Source organism: Saccostrea cucullata, unplaced genomic scaffold (assembly GCF_032062105.1).
Source record: "Saccostrea cucullata isolate Sc308-1 unplaced genomic scaffold, CSIRO_AGI_Scuc_v1 ctg2902, whole genome shotgun sequence".
Taxonomy (NCBI): domain Eukaryota; kingdom Metazoa; phylum Mollusca; class Bivalvia; order Ostreida; family Ostreidae; genus Saccostrea; species Saccostrea cuccullata.
In genome coordinates this window covers 1-24,222 of record NW_026933326.1, presented here as the reverse complement: position 1 = coordinate 24,222, position 24,222 = coordinate 1, and the positions used below count along the sequence as shown (strand labels likewise).

At 34.0% G+C, this 24,222-nt stretch overlaps 1 protein-coding gene across 1 annotated transcript; it reads left to right on the top strand.

The window, feature by feature from the left end:
• Nucleotides 1-2,358: 2,358 nt before the first annotated feature.
• LOC134237993 (uncharacterized) lies at nt 2,359-24,202 on the top strand (the record flags this gene model as incomplete). The annotated part of the gene is made up of 14 exons (XM_062720120.1): nt 2,359-2,427; nt 15,190-15,486; nt 15,749-15,873; nt 15,991-16,118; nt 16,427-16,651; nt 17,054-17,098; nt 17,230-17,316; nt 19,497-19,593; nt 19,791-19,897; nt 20,559-20,716; nt 21,024-21,170; nt 21,327-21,472; nt 23,571-23,803; nt 24,022-24,202. Coding segments are annotated over exons 2-14 (1,785 nt in total), but the record flags the coding sequence as incomplete, so codon positions are not given.
• Between the last annotated feature and the right edge of the window lie 20 nt (nt 24,203-24,222).

Below are 24,222 nucleotides of genomic sequence, written 5' to 3'. Positions count from 1 at the left end.
ATAAAGTTCACAAAAATAAGAGTTCGTAAACATAAGCATTGACATACTATTGGCATACAATCGCAGTGTGAATTGAACAGCTTCCCAGACATAAGATTAACTTGATACTCTGCAATCTATAATCTATATCTATCATCTATAATTGAGAAAGAATATGGAACTATCGAAGTTTGAAAAAAAAAAATCTACAACACTTTTTCTTATGATGTGAATTTCAAGACAATGATCCAGAACTTCATTCATTGATCAAGCATATGAGCGATGTTTTCTTTTTAGAAGGAGGGCTGGGGTTGGGATATGGTGTCTGTACCAGTGTTTTCAAACTGGTTATGGTCGAACTAAAAGAAAGAAATTAATAGTAAAATAAATACGTGAAAACCAACATGAACAAGCAAAATCGAAACGAAAAATAAATTTTAAAAAAGTAAGAGAGAATAAAGAGATAAAAAAATCGGAATTTATCCTTGAAAGGCTTCCCTTTCCGTAGTAACACAGACGAGCACATCCAGGAACGGGGGGGGGGGGGGGGGGGGGTAATCAAACCTTTTAAAGTTTTAATTACAATATTATGTAAGATTATAAACTCAAGATGTGCTCGTATTTATAGTCTGCAACTACTGTTTTGGCCTGAAATCAGATCAGTAATCAGAAAATGAAACTAATGACCTACATGCGTCTGATTCAATACATGACCTATTTCGCTCTTAATTTTCGACTTCAACAGCATCAGCTTACCTTAGGTTACCGAGTTTAGTTTTAATTTATTGCAATTAATCTAGGCAATGAATACAAGACCACAAATTAGGCTTGAAAATGACCACTGTTTATTATGTTCACATTTTATTGCGTCATACAATTGAATTTTAATCTTTGTTGCGCCGAAGGTGACGTGTTAATTTTAGTGAGTAAATACGGAAGTCCGTATGGCTTTGCCGCTTCAACCTTCATGACATGGCTATACAAAAAAGTTTCTTAGCTGATGCACTCATGTTTTTTTCTTAGTATTAATTAACAAAATGCTATTGCAACCATGATAGAATCAGTGAACTTGATTCGAATACTTAATCTCTGATGACAAACTTTGGGCACCGAGTCGCCAATTCTCGGGCCTTTCTGTCTAACGGAGAAACAATCTGGAATGTGTTACATGTAAACCCCCCCCCCCCAAAAAAAAGAAGAAAAAAACAAAATAAAACATTGAAATAAATGCTAGGGACCACTTACTTATCTGTAGAGACTGGAGCTCAGTCGGAAAGACAAAAAAAGCGATTCTTTTCAGAGCCTATGCACGTACATTGATTTGTTGATGAAAATTTTTGACAGCTCACGAATAAATTAAACCATTCATAAACAATCAAAAATTAAATTACTTTATATAATTTTTTGAAAAAATTACCAGTAAAGCGATAAATTGACGATATTGAACATTTTTTTTTCAAGATAGTTTTAGGCGTGTCTATTTTTTAGAAAATGTGTATTACGCAAATATATTTTTGTTTTGCTTTGTCGTATAATTTTTTTTATCGGCAAACGCGCAGACTAGACGTCATGTCTTTGAAGCGCTATTGTGACGTAATTACGTTATGTCACGAAGGTCCCTTTTCGCTTGACGCAACTCAAATATTACTCCATCAAAGTTTGATTTTGGGGCAAATGTTGGTTAATACCGCATATAGTTCTTTTAATCCCCTTCACCCAAGGATCTTATAATCTAAATTGTGGCAAGTGTATATGAAATTGGACCAGTATGTGGTTCTGAAGAAGAGATTGAAATGGAAAAAGTTTACAGACAGACGGATGGACAGCTAGACAGACGGACCACAGACAAAGTGCGATCAGAAAAGCTCATTAGAGCTTTCAGCACCGTGGTGGCGAGCTAAAAACTGTATTTAAAACCGTGTATTAATATATTTACACTTTTGAAAGGGGTGAGAGAACTTATTAAAATGACTTATACATGTACATATATAAATAGCATTTTCAACTTATATTTCACTTAATTATATTAATTTAACACATATTTTTCACATGTACAATTTCTAAAGTTTGCCTAAGAGAACGCTATAATATCTACAGTTTTTTTTTTTTAATGATAATAACTTAATTTATCGGTTAATGTCATGGGTAAAATACACTGTATGTTTTTCTTTTTTTTTTTTCAAATATTATAATAATCTATTGACATTTTTTCCACGATCTAAATATTCGCTTATTGAACATTCTGACATTAAAAAAAGTTTGTAACGCAAAAATTGCGGGAAATTTTTCCGTAGTGTAGCAGGTGCGTGATCACGTGACACAAGTTTCCCTGACGAAGAATGACGATTCGGTTGTTTACAACATGGCGGATGCCATAGGCGGCAAACCCCAAACTCTGTATTATTAATCGCAGAATTCTTGATTGTTAAGGGTGTAATTTTTCTCTAGGTAAGTAATAATCAATTCGTTATTTTATGTTTAATAATTCAATATTTCTTCCGGTCCATTGCTTTCTTAACATACGTTTAGCATCTATTTTGTTCGAATTTCCTCTAAACACATGATCAAGATTTATAACTTTTATTTCTTGGTGTATTGTAGATATTGAAAAGAGGATGAATATTGAAAATATAATTATTGCGAATTGTTGACTATATGAGAAATTGTATTGAAACTATCACTCTTATTTATTGCAAATGCAGTTGTTTTGATAACGCTTTGAAAGGCATGTAGGGTGAATTCACCATGCATCGGATACCCTTGTACTTCAGCAAGTTCTAGCGATATCGCTACAGACGGAAAATTATCAAAATGGAGTTTAACATTTAGTTTGTAATTAAAATACTATTTTGGGACATAATTATATGTCCTTTATTGAGAAAATATCATCAAAAATCGAGTTTTTAGTGATAACTCAAAATTCACCATGGATCGGACATTGTTTACCATGCATCGGACAGACGGTATTTTGACCAGAAAAATATCATACCTTTATCAAAGTGCTTTAAAATGCTTGATATGGATATATTTTTATCTTTTATCGAAGAAATAACCCTCAACTTAAATTTCATTGACGATATCATTGCACAAATGTAGAACGATTCAAGAGACCTCAGTCTGCCTTAGAAATGCTTCAAAGTGCTTATAATGCGGTAATTCGCGCCCTTTTTTTCATGGTTTATCATACTCTGGTTTGTAGAAATAAATTGAGTCAAATTGCAGACGTTTTATATCGATAACTTGTATTTTGACTGAAAATATAGAGTTTTTATTTTCCTTTTCCGCAAAAAACAGCTATCAGATGGGTTCTGTATGAAAATGGTAGTACTTACCATTGCATCGGAAAGTGTCCGATGCATGGTTAATTTGTGTCCGATGTACGGAGAAATGAACATACTAGTGAAAACCAGTTCTATAAAGAATTATACGAACATTGAAGTGAAATTTCTTTAAAATTTATGTAAAATTACCAATCTTTGACTTTATTTACCAAAGTCTGACTCGTTCCGCTGAAGTCGAATTTTAAGAACGATAACTCTAAAAATCGAAAAATCATAAATTTCTGGTTATTCCCCTTTGATGATGTAAAATATGACGTAAGTTCAAGGCCATTCTCGGAATATTTTTATCACAACATGATAATAACAATCGGTATCATTAAAAAATTTAAATCTTCAGCTTCTAGACAGAAACAAATAAATACACGGAACTCTTAAGTTGAAAGAGAATTTATTGTCTAAAGTTGTCCGAAGCAAGGTATGTGTCCGATGCATGGTGAATTCACCCTACTTTCATTTTTAGTTGTACTTCAGATTTAATTTTTCTCTCGTGACATAGGTCTCTTTTCTCTTTTTAAACAAGAATTAAATTAACATTTAGTTACATTGGGTTTTGATCTTGTTGAAGTATAATCGTTTTGTGCTCGTATAGATTTGTACCAGATTGATATGGGTAAGTTTCCTAATGTAAAAAAAAATTGAAAATTTTATATGTAGTTGTTTTGTTAACTTTACATTTCATGTATCAGGACTTTGTTAAAAAACAAAAACAAAATGTCACAAATTAATGACCGACACATTGTTGGCTTGTTCTAATAGAAGGAAGCAATATGGTTTGAAACTAATGGCATTATGCTTGTCAGAAATATCATTTCCTATTCTTAGAAATATATTATACACCTTTTTTTGTATCGAAGTGCAAGTTTAAATCTAGTATGGATAAAAAGGGTTATTTTGTTCAAGAAGAAGCCATTATATTTACATAAATAAGCAATTGTTGCAACATATGTCATTGCATCACGGTGGCATTGTTAGATTCCTTAGATTTCTATTCATAGATTTCTTTAAAATCTTTTTAAAGATCATAATTTTATTTTCAAAATTTTAAATATTCAGAATTAAGTGGACCATAAAAAGTAATGTATTTCCTTCCTGAGAAAAAAATCTGTTTTACAAGATGAGTTTTATTTCATATATAATTTACCTCATGTTTTAAAGTAAAATAACCAACTGAAATTACATGTGAAACAAACAAGAATACATAGAAAAAATTGAACCAAATTTTTACTTTATCCATGTACTTTTTAACAAAAATAGAGAGGGTGAGTAGTTCATTTAGGACTGTTGATTGTGGTGTAAATTTGAATTGATTATAGATGGTTTGATAGCCATCTCCCCCATGTAATGTGTGAGTGTATGTAGAATTACCTTTCCACAGGTCATATTTCTTTTGGTTTCCAAGAAGTTGTTGACTACAGTCTTATGCTTATGATGAATTATTGATGCCTTTCCTAATTAAAGTCCAGCAGAGCTATAGTCTCTGATGTTCCTTTTCCTTTAGTCTTATCATGAATTAAGATTTGACAACCATTTTCACCTTAAAACTTCAAAAAAAAAAAAAAAATCTGCTTGTAAGGTTAAAAATCTCTTTCATGACATCAAAGCCTATAAAATAGTATAATCCTGATTAGATATAAGATATGAGCCATATAAAATGCCAGTGTTGTATAATAACAGTGTTGTAAGCCATTGTCGATGAATTATTAAGTATTGTGTAGTGTAACTTCATGGCTACCTTTCCCCAGTGTTGCTCAGTTTGGAAAATCAATGAATTTTATTGCCGTTTAATTTCCATGGTTATGATATTTGTTTTAGTCTCAAGGACCAGATGCTTGACCTAACTATTTTATTGCTCCGTATAAAGTCAGACTTACATATTTTACTGATTCTGAAGTGTTAAGACTTTTTTCTCTGTACTATAGCTAAAATTCGGAAAAGTTCATGGATCAGTTTCCCAGCTTCCTTACGTATCAGTTTTGTTATGACAATTCATGACATTATATAACAATGTAAACATGTATAAGAGATTTTGGAATGTACTAGTGTGCCTTAAATGAGTACATGCAATCTTGAATTTTATGAGTCACAATACTTGGAATAATACTCTATTGTAAGTATTGGTTATTATATAAATAAATTGCTTTTAAAAGTGTGCTTCTTATTTCAAATTTGTTAATTTTACTTTTACTGATTATTACTTTTGCATATGATATATGTCTTTACTCCATCATTTTGTATATTGAATTAATTTGAATAGAATGTGATATCTAACAGTAAATAAATTGTGTATTAATTTAGAAGAGAAGGAATTTAATCAATATCCTAATGATCGAAATTTCATTAGAACTGTGCAGTAATCCCCTTTATAAGAGAACTTTGATTGATGACAGATTGACAGTAATGTTTTCCTTCATAGGTACCACAGGTATTTTGTGTTTTAACGTGTTTAACTCAATCTCTTCTACTGAGTCTGTCAAAGAAGGGGTTGCTACTGGGTGATTGTTTATGCAGCGTAAAGTTTTAAATCTTTGTTTACTGGGTATGTTCTGATATAGGTATAAAATGTCGATCTTATCTGAGGGGGTATTTAAGGGAAGATAAGTTTGGGGAGAGGAATAGAATCATAGAGCTTTAGGTGATTTGGGGTTGGTATTTTAAATTGCTTAAAACTTTGGCCCAAGTGTTTAAAATTTGTTAAATATATGTAGCCATTTTCAATGTGCCTTTTTTACAGGGGAGGGGTATGATAAAAAAAAAAAGATTTTGAAAATGTCTTTATTACATTACAATTCCAGATTCCAGCTAGTTTATAAAAGTATAGCATTTTTGTAGTACACTGTAATTAATACAGTCCTTTTTTGTAATATTTTGAAGGAATTACATTTTGAAGATGTTCATGCATCGTCCGAAGCCTTAATACATAAATAGCTTTGGTGATTTAAGTTTAAGAACATGACACATACAGTGTAAAAAGGAGTAAACATTGTCTTCACCATGTGATATATCCAAGTTAATCAATACAAGAGGACATTATGGTAGTTGATACCCCTTCACTGTTTTACAACCTCCAGGAGAAATCATATAAAACACCTTGGTGAAGGAATGTGGAGTACCTGGGTTATTCAGAACTGTTTTTATGAAGCATCAAATGTGTATATTTCAAGTTTATATTGAATCTTAAAAGTGACAAAATCGTATACATAGCATGTACATGTTGTATTATAGCTGACTGACTTTAATCAACTTTTTAGTTTACATCTTTTGTCCTGTATATTTTATGGGAGTCTTAAAAAAAAAAAAGTCATTATATTCTCAGAAAATTCATTCTTGATAACTGGTAAAAGCTTAAACCAGAAGCAATACATGCACAGGTAGACAGGTAGCCATTGTTTTGAGTATAATACCTGTACAGACATTTACCTGGGTAATATAATTTAAACCCAAACAAGGACAGGATTTTGTGTTAATAATCTCCCAGCTTGTTTGACTAGATATCTAGCCATTGATACATCAATCCAAAACTTGTCGCCATATCAAACACACTTTCAAACGGGTATAGATCTGCACTGCAAAGATTTCTCGGTCATGTAGGTATAGGTGGAAGCTAGGACTCTTACGTGAAAGTTCCGATTTAAAATTTCCGTTTTAATTTCCTATCTCGAGCGACAATTTGATAGGGTTTCTAATGGCAGCAGCTTGCTTGTGTACTATCAATAAAGGTGAATGAATATTAGTCATACTAATTAACACCCAAAATATTTTAAAATATGGAGGAATTTTCTTAAATTCTTAAATATTTGTTGGAATTTAACAGGTTTTTAAGTGTCTGGAATATAAATTAAACTATGGAAACTGTTCAAGGTAAATATGTGTAAATGTTTTTGTATATAATTATAATATATATACATGTAATAAGCTAACTAAATAGAAAGTAGATTGTTGTGTTATATAAGGAAATTAAACGATTAATTAAGTGTGATGAGTGACATGTATGTTCGTAGTCTAATTTAGGGGAACAGTCACATTTTGCTAAACTCATTTTGCTAAATATGCCTTTTCATAGACTTTTCAGATATGTATATTGGCTAGTAAAACTTGTTATACATGTACCCCCCTCAAATAAAGTTTGGAAACAGCTTTTCTGTTTGTGCAAAAGTGTCCGATCCATATCTTTCTTATGGAGGCCAGAATATTAAAATCTGTTACTTCATACAGAGATTGCTCATGACCTAACTGTGTGTCATGACCTAAGCACAAGGTCATTTGGCATGTTCAAGGTCACTGAAAGAAAAAATTCATAAATCTTGTCTGGTCCATAATATATTCTTAATATATATAAACTTGTGAGTTTCCATTTTAGGCAAAGATTGCTTATGACCTGAGGGTTTGTCATGACCTAGAGTAAAAAATATTTGTGCAAGTTCAAGGTCATGCATTAAAAGAAAAAGTGCATAATTTGTGTCTGGTCCATATCTTTCTTATGGATTAGCTTGTTGGGTTTATTATTATCTGAGGGTGTGACATGACCTTGACACTAGGTCATTTGTGCAAGTTCAAGGTAAGTGAAAGAAATAGTTCATAATTCATGTCTGGTCCATATTCTTTCTTGTGGATAAACACTGGGTTCAAGGTGACTAAAGGAAAAAGTTCATATTTCATGTTTCATCAATATCTTCCTTTTGCAAAAGATTGGAATCTACTACTTCACACAAAGATTGCTTATGACCTGAGGGTGTGATATGACCTTTATCCAAGGTCATTTCTGCAAGTTCAAGGTCACTGAAAGAAAAGTTTATTAACTCATACCTGGTATATATCTTTCAAATGGATAAACACAATGAATCCTAGATGAATCCCATTATACACAAAGATTACTTGAGACCTGAGGGTGTGTCATGACTTTGACCCAAGGTCATTCCTGCACTCTCAAGGTCACTAAAAGAAAAAGTTTATAATTTGTGTTCAGCCTGTATCATCAGTATTGATGTTTTTTTTAGGCTATGTCATAGTTTCATTTATTAAAAATATGTAATGATCAATTACCAGTAAATTTTCACTTTAAATGCTTCAACAAATTTTGAACACAAATACTAGTATTAGTGACTTGGCACCTTCTCTGAAAAAACTAGTGTGTGTGTGTGTGTGTGGGGGGGGGTATGTCTCTTTTGGACTGTGAGTTCTGGTTTAAAATATACAAAATATACTGAAATGACCATCTAGAAATTCAGGACGAGGGAGGGATAATGCAAAGAATACAATAATGTAGGGGTTCAAATTTAGGGAAGTAGGATTGGAACACGAGAAGGAGCAATGATACACTGTATTTTTGATGTTTGAAGAATAAATTTACATACTGTAGAAGTACATTTTTCCGCATGGTATTAATTTACGCTATGTACGCGGTCACAAATTTTCCACGGAGTTTTGTCCAAGCGTACTTAATGTAAATGTAAGGCATGTAGTAACAGTCTAAGAAATCTGTGTAATTTTCTACCCATGGATCAAACAGAAATTGAGATTCCGCGGAATTATGACCCAGTGAAAAAAGTACCTCTACAGTATTCAGTAAAATATCCATATTTTGCTTTTAATATAATAGCACTCTGTTTACTTAGAGCGTATATAAATATTGTTGTTTTTAAGAACAACACTTGTAATTTATAAATAATTAAGAGTCAAAATCAGCAAGCATCGAGCATTTAGTTAAAAAATGTGGAAAGTGGCATAGAAACAGATTTGGTTAAAACTCATATATAAATTTTCAGAACAAAGGGTATAATAGAAAAAAGCAAGCCAAAAATAATTTTTCGCATTGTTGCTATGGAAACCACGCGCCTTTCAAATAGCGTGTTTTGTACTTTATCATGACACTTGAATTTATGGTTAAACAAATATTTTTTATTACTAGTCATTAATAAAAGCTTTTTAAATTATTATTCTATTTATCTAAAAATACTCTATTTTAACAACTGTTGATTATTGAAATTCTCTTCACCTTTTGATAAATAAAACTAGTTTTTGGAGGTTTATTTTGATTTAAAAAACAGCAAATTTGCAGTACTCTATAAGAAATCTACAACCACATTAAAGCTTATCAACATAAAATATATATTAAACAGTATTTGTCCTAGAAGAATCAAGAAAAAAATCTGCAGGCAACTAAAGCATTTATATATGATAACTGATTTAAATCCATAATTTTCTGTCTTTTTTGCTTCAAATTACCTCCCTTTGGTATAGCTCTCTAACATAGGAGGAATAAACGGCAGTTTGCTTACATTGTTTTCAATAACAGTGTACAGAAGACTAGAAGAAAATTACAAACTTGGTGCAGTCTGAGCCTCAGTTTTGGCATTTTCATGAGTCTTAATTACGGTTAGTGACTGAATTTTTTACAATTTACCATTACAACAGTTTCTGAAGAATGTATAACAAAAATTAACCATGCAGGAAAATATGTAACACTTGGCAAGTGTTTTTTTTTGCACATTTCAATTTAATTCTGATTGATTATATATGTTAGCATTACTTTAGTATTTTATAACTAAAAAGAAAAGATTATGCATGGCCTGAGGAACCAAGAGGAGGGGGTATGACTCTCCTTCCCCTCCCCGATAATATTGCCGATATTAAACTATAATACGATAAAATGAAATCAAATTCCCCAACTAAGATTGTTTCTGCGGGCCGAACGTGAAAAAGTTGGTCATGATCAGTTACATAACTGTATCCCAAATTATAAAGTTTAATTTGAATTTAGTTTAAATTTGATTTGTTGTATTCACAGCATGTGTGTAACCAAGTCACTCACCAGCTATAATGATTATAACTTGAGTGATGGTCGGGTAAAAAAAATTCTGTATATAGTAATAGATATCTTTATTTACCATTTAAGATAATACCTGCTTTTTACATGAAAAAATTATGAATTTATGAAAATCAACACTATTATGAAATATTTGTAAAATGGAATGACTTTTGTTATGGCGTCGTAAAAAAAGAAAAAGGGGCAGGGGGTTAACTCTGTACTTAATATATTTTAGTTTAGGAAAGGGGATTACCTTGGAAGTATTGTGATACAGACAAGTATATAATGTAGTGGATTAGTGGTAACTGAATTGTATGTATACCACAGTAAAATAATAAATTTTCAAAAAAAAAAAGGTTTTTGCTGATGTCATCCAGTGTTTACTTATGAAAGAAAATTCATATTCAGCTAACATTTTCACCGGTACCACTGAACTAATTTAAGTCAACTAGGTTCAAATAATAAGCATCATTAGAATTACAGCACATAAATTTTTGAAAAGAATTTCTATACTCTATTTTTTCTTGGGGGGGGGGGTTATTGGAAAGAAATGAAAACCACAATTTAGAGTTTTGACAAAACCTAGAACCAATTGACCTTTTTATTACAAGTTTATAAATTTAAAGAATATCTAAAATCAATACCGTCTCAAATTTGTGTTGTATACTTCTGTTTTTAGAATGAAATTCGCCACTTTGAAGCCAAACTCGGAAAGAAGCAGAAACAGAATTGGATGGGCTGATATAGAATTAGACAGGAAAAACGTGTAAATAATACATTTAGTAAAAATGTTAACTTTTAAAAATAAAATGATAAACTAAACCATTGAGATCTCTTGGAATTTAATTGATTCCAATAAACATGCTTTGCATTCATCATCATTGCTCAAGCTCAACTAGAAATGGTTCTTAGTAAGTATCTGAAGGCAAAGCTGTATAATATTATTACATTTTAATTTTATCACTTTTTCAGATTATCATTATGAGAATACATCATTACAGTACAGACCATTGGTGCTGGAAGTGAGTGGATAGTGTTACCGGAGACTCAGGGATCCAGAAAATAGATCCATAAATTGTACAGTGTATTCATGAAAGTGGATCAAATAAAAATGTTCAATCCAAAAGTAACATTCTTTGTTTGTCTGTTAGCATTTTTTATTGATGTAAATCTAACAAGCTAATTCAGAGAATTTGTGTCCCCCGCTTAGGAAAAAAATAAACCATGCGCACTTCGGGGCGGGGGTGGGGGGTCGGATCCCCCTAATTAAATTTGTAGAATTTTTAAATGTATACATGTATACTGAAGCAAATAAAATATGTCAATATTGATATAATGATTTGATTATGTGTATAGAAGGTTCATTTTATGTGGATTATTTATCACAACGTAATGATGATTTTATGAGTTTGTACAAGCTAGACCTCATAATTTTTTTTCATTTCACATGCTGAATACTATCATTAAGTAAAAAAAAGAATTTCGGAAAAGAAAAAAATGATCGTCCGAGAATCGAGCCCGTGACCTCTCGCATGTGAAGCGGTAGACATACCACTGCGCCACGGAACTGCTGTACAATTTCGACCATTATATGCAAATATGAAGTCACATACATGTATATATTCACGTTTGATATCGTCAAAAATTTACACAAAACATGGTGTCTAATTCAACCTTTATTAAACAGTTCTGGTAGATGTGATAGGAATATAAATTCTGCCGAGAACCTGTTTTATACGCAATAACTCTCCTCATGCCCCTGTGCTAAAAATAGCGACATGTAATACTATAAATACTAATAAAACAAACGGGGCGGGACACTTTGAGAGAGGTCCTAGGGAGTTTTGGTATAAAATACATTGCATAAGCTCAAAATCTTCTTGAAATATCGCCCGAAAATGATAGTGTTACACACAGAGAGAATGTATAAATTTACGACCTTTAACTTTGACCTTTTGACCTCAAAATCAATGGGGGTCTTCATAAGGCCACGGGGAGTTGTCATGTAAAATTTCATTGCAATAGCTCAAATGGTTCTAGAGATACTGTGTGGAAAGGAAAGTGTTATAACAGACAGAATTTGTTTATTTATGACCTTGACCTTTGACTTTTTGACCACAAAATCAATAGGGTTCTTTTTTAGTCCAAAGGGAGTAACTGTTGCTTTGCTAAATTTCATTGCAAAAGCTCAGAGGGTTCTCGAGATATCATGTGGAAACGAAAGCGTTCCAGACAGACAGAAAGATGGACGGACGGAAGGACAAACGGACAAACTCGGGAGGGGGGGGTGTGGTTAAACAGGGTACGTTGAGAAAAAAGTTGGGTGGAGGATGTCATCCCCCCTACCCAACCCAAACCTGATGCTACATGCCTGATTGACATGGTTTTACTTTATAATTATGTGAGCTGTCATAGTGACTCTCTTTCATAAACAAGAATTATTGTGAGCAAGCTAATAAAATGATACCAACCCTCCTGCTATTGCATTAAATGTTTTTTTTTTATTACAAAAAAGGTCTAAATACTAATTTGAAACCTTTCAAAATTTTGCTAGTGCAGATATACATACCGAAAATGACTATGACAAATACTCAAGTCATAGGTAGTAAAACCGTTGTGTTGAGCACAAACTTCCAATAAATATGTAAATGTGCAAAACTCATATAGTACACTTTAACTGCAGTGACCTTGAAAAAGCTATGTCCTTGAGTCAAGGGCAAACACGTTCAAATGAATTTTGGTCAAGGTAATGACAAACCTACAGCTTAAAAATAATTCCCAAGATGAAACCAAGTCTTTGCATTAGAATGTTTCAGAATGGGCAAAGGTTGCACTTTTCTTCTATCAATGACCTTGAACTTGTTCAAATGACCTTGAGTCAAGTTTTTGACACATCTCTCGATCGCAAGCAATCTTAATATCAAGTATGAACTTTCAGTGGCACTTCATTGAAATGTTATGGACAAGTCAAAATTTTACATATATATGGATCGGTGAACAAGGTGATTCCTACCCCCCCCCCCCCCTTTTCCAAGTTTCGTTTGTGAGGAATATAAAATTCCTTTTGAAATTGAATGTGCATTTATTTATTAACAATAGTAAAGTTATGAGTATGCTTTGATCAGAACCAATATGGCCAATATAATGGACACTGAACATGTATTCAAATTACCCCCACCCCTTCAAAAAAGCTTATAAATGCCAGATTTTCACACATTTTAACCATTTGTAACGTTTTTCTGCTAAAGTTGCCTGCAAATTTTATTGTATAGAAATGACATATAGATAACCCCTAACAAGATCATACCATTCATTTTTCTAGCAGTGGTTGTAGATTTTGTGAATAAAGTGATAAACATATGTAATTTTTTTCAAAATTAATAAGCATTGACGCCATGTTCTTTTCCCGTTGTCATGGCAACAATATCACTACAGAAATTTTGTTTTTCCTATTTTTGGAGAATAAAGTAATTCCATCTTTTAACAAATAAAGTAACCAAAATACCTTATCTTATCACGTTCAGAAAACATATTCGTAGAAAAATGTCTGAAAAATCATTGATTTTCATAAGGATTTATGAACCCGTTGCTAAGGAAATGAATTTCCTTGGATACCAGTCCCTTCATACGTTCGAAAAAAATTTTAATTGTGTTTTAGCATTAGGTAAGACAAAATCTTTCATATACCAAAAGCTTTTGAAAAAATAAAATTTTGACTTTCCATTCAATGCTCGATGCTTGCTGATTTTGACTCTTAAATGTCTTTCAAATTATTATATATTAACTGGTGCATTTTAAAAAGACAATAAATCTAACCATGTTATTCATCAAAATGTTATGCTATTATTTGTTTGGTAGAAGTATGCACTTATCTGGATTATTTCGCAGGTAGTGCAAGAAAGTGTTTTATTTATAAAGTAGATGCCATTGAACATATAGCAAAAATTTGACAGTTTGATTGATAGCAACTTCATCTTTTCAAGATACCGATATAAGTTACCGTGTTACAATATTGATTTAAGGCCATGTAGCTGCCTGCTCTCTTTGTAATGCATAATCAGTTAATAGCTAGTTTTAAAGTGCACATTAAAATTGAAATCGCATAGATTGCAATTTTTTTCCCAGCTTGTCCGCTTAGAGAAAACCTAGTTTAATAGTTGGGTTACCAAGAGGTGTGCTTGTTTTGTGGATATTTTGCTTTATCTACATTTTGGGTATTTATTTCTTGATAACGGAAAACACTTCAAGTGTATATTATTTATCTCATTGTGTACCCAAAATTAAAATGTTTACTCTCACTTCAGTGAAATCCTTTGATATCCACTAAACAATTGTTTGGCTGAAAGTTAAATCTCTCTCTCTCTCTCTTACACAATGTAAATCATACCTATATTTAACTATCTATCATCTTTGCAACAATAATACTTGCTTCATTGAAAGAAATAACAAATTTAAAGCTGGATCTTATTTTTTATCATATATTAGTATATTACACATGAAATTTGAGACAATTTAACATGATCGAAGAATTAAATTGCAATGTATAGGTGTGTTCATGAAGTTACTTTTGAATATGTTGAATAAAAATCCTTTGAACCCAATGTGTAGAAAACAAAATATTCTTTTGATTCTGATGTTAAAAAAATCTAATGATGATATCTGCTAAGTTAGGTATACACTCACTGCTGTAACTTAATAACTTAGTACTTTGCTTTTCAGCAAAAAACTTTTGCTGGGTTTGTTACAAATTTAAGTTGCAGCTGTACAGTTTCAGAGGAAGGAATAATCATTTTGTTGAACATTTTGAATTCTTTCTTTCAGTAAGAGAAGACAGCTAGATGTAGTACAATTCTTTTTCCTTAGTAAATGGATGCCATATTTTTTTTTTAAATATTTAGAAGGAAAGGAAATGAATGCCAATTTTTTTTTTTTAATATTTGCAAGGAAAGAAAACTATAAACTTTAAGTTAGAGGAGTTCTATAAAATTGTAATCAATGTCCTATAAGTTAATTAAAATTAAATTCATGAGAGATAGTTCAGAATTGTAATTGTTTATTTTGTAGAAGAACCAGAGGATACCCCTCCAACAAAAGTTGAAGCCGGGACCAGTCCCTTGGAACAAGAGGAGGAGGCTACTACAACAAAAACTGAAGTAGGGACCAACCCCCCAGACCAGGAAGAGGAGCTTCCTGAGAGAGTGGACACAGGGACTGACCCCCTGGATCAAGAAGAGGAGGGTCCTTCCCAAGCAACCATGGAGGAGCCGGCTAGCAAAACGACAGACCTCAGTCAAAGAGGTTCCCGAAATCTGGCCCAGATAGATGGGGAGGAGGTGGATACCAGTAAAATGAAATATGTCGGTTAGTTATTTGATTTTTTTTTGTATGACAGCATCTTTTTATTTCCAAAAGAGCTTTTGCATCCTTCTCATTGTTGAGTTGGAAATATATAAACTTGATAATTTGTAAGATTTCCTTTCTGAAATAATGTGAAATATCAAGAGGAGGATTCCACTTTTAATAAGCAACAGCTGATATGGTCAAGTTTCCTCAGAAAGTAAAATTGAGACGTGCTGCTCTTCTATATTAAATCAAACATGTTTGATTTTTACTTCAACAACAGAGGGAGTTCAGTGTGCCAGAGTGGATGTCATGGATACAGGGTTCACAGTGCCAGAGGTCATCATCATGGAAGGTCAAGGTGTTTTGTTTGAAAAAGGAGGGAGAAAGACCTTGGAGATTGTTCAGGTTATAAATATTTCCAAGTTATTTGGTTTACCGGTGCTTTAATTTTTGGTCCTCTGAAGTTTCCCAATAAAGACTTTACTGTTATTGAATAAGTCTTTGATTGATTTGGTTACTTAGGTGATTCATGATGGTGACAACCTGAGACCTGTGATTGGTGGATTTGGTTCCAAAGATGCCAAGGTCAAGGACAAACAAGACAACTATATACAGCAATTCAATTTAGAAGGAGAATATAAATTTGCAGTGTAAGTTTAAAGATAAAAATCAATTTTTGATCTACAGTCAAATCTCATTATGTCTAACTCAATGGGACTGAGAAAAGGTAGTGAGATATCCAAGGATTCAAGATATCCAGAATAAAATACTGAAGAAATAAGAGGTTGAGACTTCATAATCACTTTGACATTTCCATAATATTCCAGATATCAGTGTTCAAGATATCCAAGTTGGACTGTAGTTTTAAACTAGCATTTAGGGAAAGGTTGAGGGATCCATTCAGAGTACAACTTAATTTGAATCTAGCTTAGTTTTCAACAGTTACTTTTTCATTTAGGTCTAAGATACGCTGTACCCCCCTGACTGTAATTGTAAGACGTCGTCTGCCGTTGAGGGCAGGCGTGACAGACGAAGGATTTAACCCCCAGATCATTGCGGTCGACCAGGGGGACACGGTTGAGTGGTCGTGGAAGGACTGTACTGTGCCCCACTCCGTACAGGAAGTGAATTATCTGTTTGATAAAGGAGTGTTTGTCAAAACTCAGTGGCCAGATGGGGCAAGGTTGGTGTTTTATGTCGGAAAAAAATCTCTAAAGAATTATACTTATATACTTAAATCAAATTAATTTGTTGTGACTTATTTATAAGTACTATGTAAGTTCTTGGTATGTTTTCAACCTACAAGGAATAAATTCTTGAATTCATTTGAGGCATGGCATCTTTGCTGTAACCATGTTTTACTGTAGTAATCTCTGTCATATTTTTACTGTATTTATTTATGAAGAAAAAATTCATTCTCAAACACTAATTGCTTATAAAATAATCATTATGTTAAATTTTGTGATACAGACATATATGAAACATATTACTACTTTAAGATATCTTTTATACATTTTATTTCAATGATCTAACAAATAATTTTCCATCTTGTACATCTAATGATCACAGCAATATTTTTTTCCAGCAATGTTGTAAGAACGATCACAGGAAACTTCTCCAAAAAATTTCTGTAAGTTTGATTTATATATGTATAACTGTATCTTATTAATTTTTAGGAAAAGCAATTATTGTACATGATGCATTTTGAATGTGAGAAAGAAAAATTCATAAAACAATAATTGATTTTTTTTCTTTTATCAGCCGTCCAGGAATATACTTTTTCCAAACAGAAAGCTCAGAGCTTCACAAGCAACATTTCTGTGTGGTCAGAGTCAGGCAAAGTATCAGGTAATTAAACAGTTATCTATTGACAAAAATAATGACTGTACAATAATATCTTTGTGGTGCCAAATTTTCTTGGTTTTAAAAGAAATATTTGTTCAGAGGGATTTTATTTTGTGGTTGAAAAAGGTAAACTTGTCATGTAACAGTATATTTCACTTTGGTATTTGAAATTTAACTTTTCAAGGAGGAATATAATTTGTGAGCCTTTTCAGAACAAGAAAATGGCAAAAATTAAACCGACATGGAAATAATTAATATACCGTAAGTCTGGAAATTTTTGCTGTAGATAAATTTATAGCAAATTTGCGAGTTCATTACATTCGCAAAAATATTTTTCTTAAAAATAAATCACCAATAAGAAAATGTAAACAAAGAAGTGGTCATTCGCAAAATTTTGAAACGTAAAAATTAATCAACAGCATTTTTACCCGAATTCGCAAAATAAAATCGATGTAAAAATTTCCAGATTTACGGTACTAATTAGAGCATAAGTCACAGCATTTCATTCATTTTGATACATTTGGTTACCCACCACAGGGAGTATAAGGTGGAGATATCAGACCGGGCCTTCCATTCCCCTCTGTTACTGATTATTATTTATTACAGGGAGTATAAGGTGGAGATATCAGACTGGGCCTTCCATCCCCCGTGTTACTGATTATTATTTATTACAGGGAGTATAAGGTGGAGATATCAGACTGGGCCTTCCATCCCCCAGTGTTACTGATTATTATTTATTACAGGGAGTATAAGGTGGAGATATCAGACCGGGCCTTCCATCCCCCGTGTTACTGATTATTATTTATTACAGGGAGTATAAGGTGGAGATATCAGACTGGGCCTTCCATCCCCCAGTGTTACTGATTATTATTTATTACAGGGAGTATAAGGTGGAGATATCAGACTGGGCCTTCCATCCCCCAGTGTTACTGATTATTATTTATTACAGGGAGTATAAGGTGGAGATATCAGACTGGGCCTTCCATCCCCCGTGTTACTGATTATTATTTATTACAGGGAGTATAAGGTGGAGATATCAGACCAGGCCTTCCATCCCCCCGTGTTACTGATTATTATTTATTACAGGGAGTATAAGGTGGAGATATCAGACTGGGCCTTCCATCCCCCCGTGTTACTGATTATTATTTATTACAGGGAGTATAAGGTGGAGATATCAGACTGGGCCTTCCATCCCCCCGTGTTACTGATTATTATTTATTACAGGGAGTATAAGGTGGAGATATCAGACTGGGCCTTCCATCCCCCCGTGTTACTGATTAATATTTATTACAGGGAGTATAAGGTGGAGGTATCAGACTGGGCCTTCCATCCCCCCGTGTTACTGATTATTATTTATTACAGGGAGTATAAGGTGGAGATATCAGACTGGGCCTTCCATCCCCCAGTGTTACTGATTATTATTTATTACAGGGAGTATAAGGTGGAGATATCAGACCGGGCCTTCCATCCCCCGTGTTACTGATTATTATTTATTACAGGGAGTATAAGGTGGAGATATCAGACTGGGCCTTCCATCCCCCAGTGTTACTGATTATTATTTATTACAGGGAGTATAAGGTGGAGATATCAGACTGGGCCTTCCATCCCCCCGTGTTACTGATTATTATTTATTACAGGGAGTATAAGGTGGAGATATCAGACCGGGCCTTCCATCCCCCAGTGTTACTGATTATTATTTATTACAGGGAGTATAAGGTGGAGATATCAGACTGGGCCTTCCATCCCCCAGTGTTACTGATTATTATTTATTACAGGGAGTATAAGGTGGAGATGTCAGACTGGGCCTTCCATCCCCCATGTACTGATTATTATTTATTACAGGGAGTATAAGGTGGAGATATCAGACTGGGCCTTCCATCCCCCGTGTTACTGATTCTTATTTATTACAGGGAGTATAAGGTGGAGATATCAGACTGGGCCTTCCATCCCCCATGTACTGATTATTATTTATTACAGGGAGTATAAGGTGGAGATATCAGACTGGGCCTTCCATCCCCCGTGTTACTGATTCTTATTTATTACAGGGAGTATAAGGTGGAGATATCAGACTGGGCCTTCCATCCCCCCGTGTTACTGATTATTATTTATTACAGGGAGTATAAGGTGGAGGTATTAGACCGGGCCTTCCATCCCCCAGTGTTACTGATTATTATTTATTACAGGGAGTATAAGGTGGAGATATCAGACCGGGCCTTCCATCCCCCAGTGTTACTGATAGAGACCGGGGACAGGGTCTGGTGGTATTGGGACAAATTTAAGGTAGATTTAATTTTACAAAATATATATAAATAATATAATTAATTGAAAAAAATGTGTTTCTTATCCTGTATTAATCATAAAAACTGTAGTAAAATTTCAGATTTCAAAAAAGTTTTCATTTTTAATTTGTAAAGAGACCACATAATTAAAATTTCAGACACAATGACAATTTTTTTATTTTTATCAATTTTTCGCAGTGCAAGAAACACCATTGTGTATACCAGATAGAGGCTCCGACCTTAAACCAGGATGATGAGGAACCGTATCAACCGGTTCAGAATGGCTTCAGGTGGAGTCAACCAAGGTAGGGGAAATACTGTAAACATAGTCAACCAAGGTAGGGGAAATACTGTAAACATACTTAGTCATCCAAGGTAGGGGAAATACTGTAAACATACTTAGTCATCCAAGGTAGGGGAAATGCTGTAAACATACTTAGTCATCCAAGGTAGGGGAAAATACTGTAAACATACTTAGTCAACCAAGAAAGGGGAAATACTGTAAACATACTAGATCAACCAAGGTAAGGGAAATACTGTAAACATACTTAGTCATCCAAGGAGTTGGAAATACTGTATGCATTTTTAGTCAACCAGGGTAGGAGAAGTACAGTAAATATGCATAATCAACCACTGGTAGGCAGAATATTGTAAACATTCTAAGTCAACCAAGGAAGGGGGAATACTGTTACCATAATTAGTCAACCCAGGAAAATTACTGTAAACATACTTGTTCAAACATTGGAGGGGAAATACTGTAAATGTACTCAGTCAACCAAGGTAGGGGAAATACTGTATATAAACACATAAATCCAAAGGATTATAAGTTTCTTGAAAAAAAAATGCTTGAAAAAAAGAGAGGTGTCTAACATTATATCTCCAGAATGTTGTCATTAATATTGAAGAAATGACTCATCATGCAATATCTGTGAGTTAATAAATGAACTGTTTTGAACTATTTTCCAGTAAGCAGGGTCTGCTGTCCCACGTGTTTACAGAGCCTGGTGTGTTCTATTACTCTGATCAGAACTTCCAGGAGGCAGCGGAGTACATTGGTACTGTGATCGTCAAACCCAAACCAAAGGAACACAGGGTAATGATCAAAGAAGACGGGTTTGAACCAGGTAAGGCCACAGTAAATTTAAAGTGCAGCTCAATTCAAATAAAACTTAAGGATAGGAACTGTGAAATCACAAATTTTCATGTGGTATAATTTTCGTTGTTTACGTGGCATGAAGAGAACCACAAATTCATATCCCTTACGAAAATTACGAACTGTTTTATAATTCCTTTCTTTTAACCAAGAAATCAAAATCCCATTGAACTAATAATTTTTCCAGAAACCACAAAAATTTGATCCGAAGGTAAAAAGTGATTTTACATTATAAAATCTTCCATCATATTATTTTTTATGCCTTTTAATTTGAACAGATGTTGTAAGAATCAGAACAGGGGAGAGAATCTGGTTTTGGTGGAACCCCATTCTGTTTTCTAAGAAAAATGTCCCTGTTTTACTGAGGGAGGTAGAAAAATGTCTGAATCCAGCAACGAAGCGACCCTCCACTCCAGAGGATGAATGTAAGTCAACAAGATGATCTTAAACACTGTAGAAAAAAGTTCACAAGCTCCAAAGGTTTTAAATATCCAACTATTTATGTTGGCATATTTCGTACTGCAGTCTTTAATGCATAATATAGATCAGCATTCTATTTATTGGTATCTTTTTATTTACAGCTAAATACCAGCACCCAGATGAAGAGACTGTTAAACTGATCACAGATGTGGGATTTGCGACAGTTTTTTATTCCACAACAGGAGTGTATCAGTACAGGGTACGGAACTCGACGGTGTGTTCGGTGATCGTCAGCCCAGGAGAAAAGGTTAGTGTCGTATAGAGTTTTTAGCTCACCTCAACGAAGTTGGGGGGAGCTTATGTGATACCCTCGGCGTCGGTGTCGGCGTCAGCGTCCCAGGTTAAGGTTAAGTTTTTTGGAGCAGTTTTCTTTTTAATTACTTCTGTGTCCTATACTGATTAGACATGCATGGAAGATGTTTCTAGTGTGCTTCACTGTACCAGTCAAAGATTCAGATGCTGCAATTTCAGCAAAGGAATTACCAGGTTAATGTTTTTGGAGCAGGTTAACATTTTTGGTGCAGTTTTTGGTGTGGGTTTCATTTCCAAGTAACTATAAGCCCTATTTTGACCAAACTTGCATGGGTGATACATCTAAGGATGCATACTACCGGGCTTGCTTCGGATGCTGAATCTGACCTACATTTTCCGGTTGAGTGAACAGGTTAAAGTTTTTGGTGTAGGTTTCATTTCCAAGTAACTATAAGCCCTATGTTGACCAAACTTGCATAGATGATACATCTAAGGATGCATACTACCGGGCTTGCTTCGGATGCTGAATCTGACCTACATTTTCCGGTTGAGTGAACAGGTTAAAGTTTTTGGTGCAGGTTTCATTTCCAAGTAACTATAAGCTCTATGTTGACCAAACTTGCATGGATGATACATCTAAGGATGCATACTACTGGGCTTGCTTCGGATGCTGAATCTGACCTACATTTTCCGGTTGAGTGAACAGGTAAAAGTTTTTGGTGTAGGTTTCATTTCCAAGTAACTATAAGCCCTATGTTGACCAAACTTGCATAGATGATGCATCTAAGGATGCATACTACCGGGCTTGCTTCGGATGCTGAATCTGACCTACATTTTCCGGTTGAGCGAACAGGTTAAAGTTTTTGGTGCAGGTTTCATTTCCAAGTAACTATAAGCCCTATGTTGACCAAACTTGCATGGATGATACATCTAAGGATGCATACTACCAGGCTTGCTTCGGATGCTGAATCTGACCTACATTTTCCGGTTGAGTGAACAGGTTAAAGTTTTTGGTGCAGGTTTGATTTCAAAGTAACTATAAGCCCTATGTTGACCAAACTTGCATGGATGATACATCTAAGGATGCATACTACCGGGCTTGCTTCGGATGCTGAATCTGACCTACATTTTCCAGTTGAGCGAACAGGTTAATGTTTTTGGTGCAGGTTTCATTTGCAAGTAACTTTAAGCCCTATGTTGACCAAACTTGCATGGATGATACATCTAAGGATGCACACTACCAGGCTTGCTTCGGATGCTGAATCTGACCTACATTTTCCGGTTGAGTGAATAGTCAAAAGTTTTTGGTGCAGGTTTCATTTCCAAGGAACTATGAGTTCTTTAATGACCAATCTTGCATAGATGATACATCTAAGGATGCATACTTCCAGGCTTGCTTCGGATGCTGAATCTGAACTACTTTTTGTGGATGAGTGAAAATGTTAGTTTTGAGGCATGTTTCATTTCCAATAAACTATGAGCCCTATAATGAGCAAACTTGCATGGATGATACATCTAAGGATGCACACTAATGGACTTGCTTCGGATGCTGAATTGGACATACATTTTTCAGATAATAGACAAGGTAAAAGTTATGGTTGCAGGTCTATTACCAAAAACTATAAGGCTTAATATATGATATTGTATAAACCAAACTTGCACAAATACTGCATCAAGAGATGAAAACTCCCAAATTTGCTTCAGATGCTGGATTTTCATTACATTTTCATGAAGGAGAAGTAGTTTAAATTTTTTATGTAGGTCTATTTCAAAGTATCAGATCAAAATTGCTTTTAAAAATGTTTTCATATACCCTGGAATGTATACTTTTTGTTGGTTAATTGTGTGACTTTGCCTTACTTAAAGACAACATTCGTTGAGGTGAGCTCTGTAATCTCTGATTACCTATGTTTTCCCTTATAAAGGGCCAATGCATTATTGCAGCTTTCATTATATGTAAAAAAAAAAATCAATATCTTTAAAAATTGATTTACAAAAATATTCAAGAAAAAAATTTTGGGGGTCATTTAGATACGTCTTTGATTTTTCTTTTATTTTAAGCATAAATAATATTTTCCTGTTCTTATTCTTAGAATCACACGATTCACCTGACAGACAGTGGACCGGAACAGAAGGTCATCATGTCGGTCCGACCCAATGACCGGGTCTGGTGGGTTTGGCAGAGCACTAAGAAGCAGCACAATGTCATACAGGTGTCCCATCAGGGCGACCCTATCCCCGGGGGGTTCTGCAGTGGCATGCCTCGCGACTCACCCTCAGCATTCGTACATACTTTCGAATTTCCAGGAGTGTTTTACTATAAAAGGTGAGAAAAGATCGCTTTATATGTTAGGTTGTAGGTACAAATGTAATTGTTTTTTTTTTTAGAATTGCTACTTTTTTGTCAAAAAAAATCATTAAATCTATATAAATTGATGGTAGAACAGTATATAGATTTATACATTTCATCCTCTTAGTTAGAAAGTGTCCACATATGAAATATTCAAATATCGATTTAACAAAAGAAAATTTTACATTCTGTAGTCAAAGTTTACCAAAGGTATTTGGAGCCGTGGTGGTGACTACACAGCCAGTGGTTCACGAAGTGGAGGTGGGGCCCATCATACGACCTGACCCCATCTCAGTCAAAGTTCACGACATTGTGTGCTGGATCTTCAGCAAACCACAGAAAGAGAACGTGCTCGAAATCACCCACCCTGACCAAGTTACACCTGACCTGCAGTG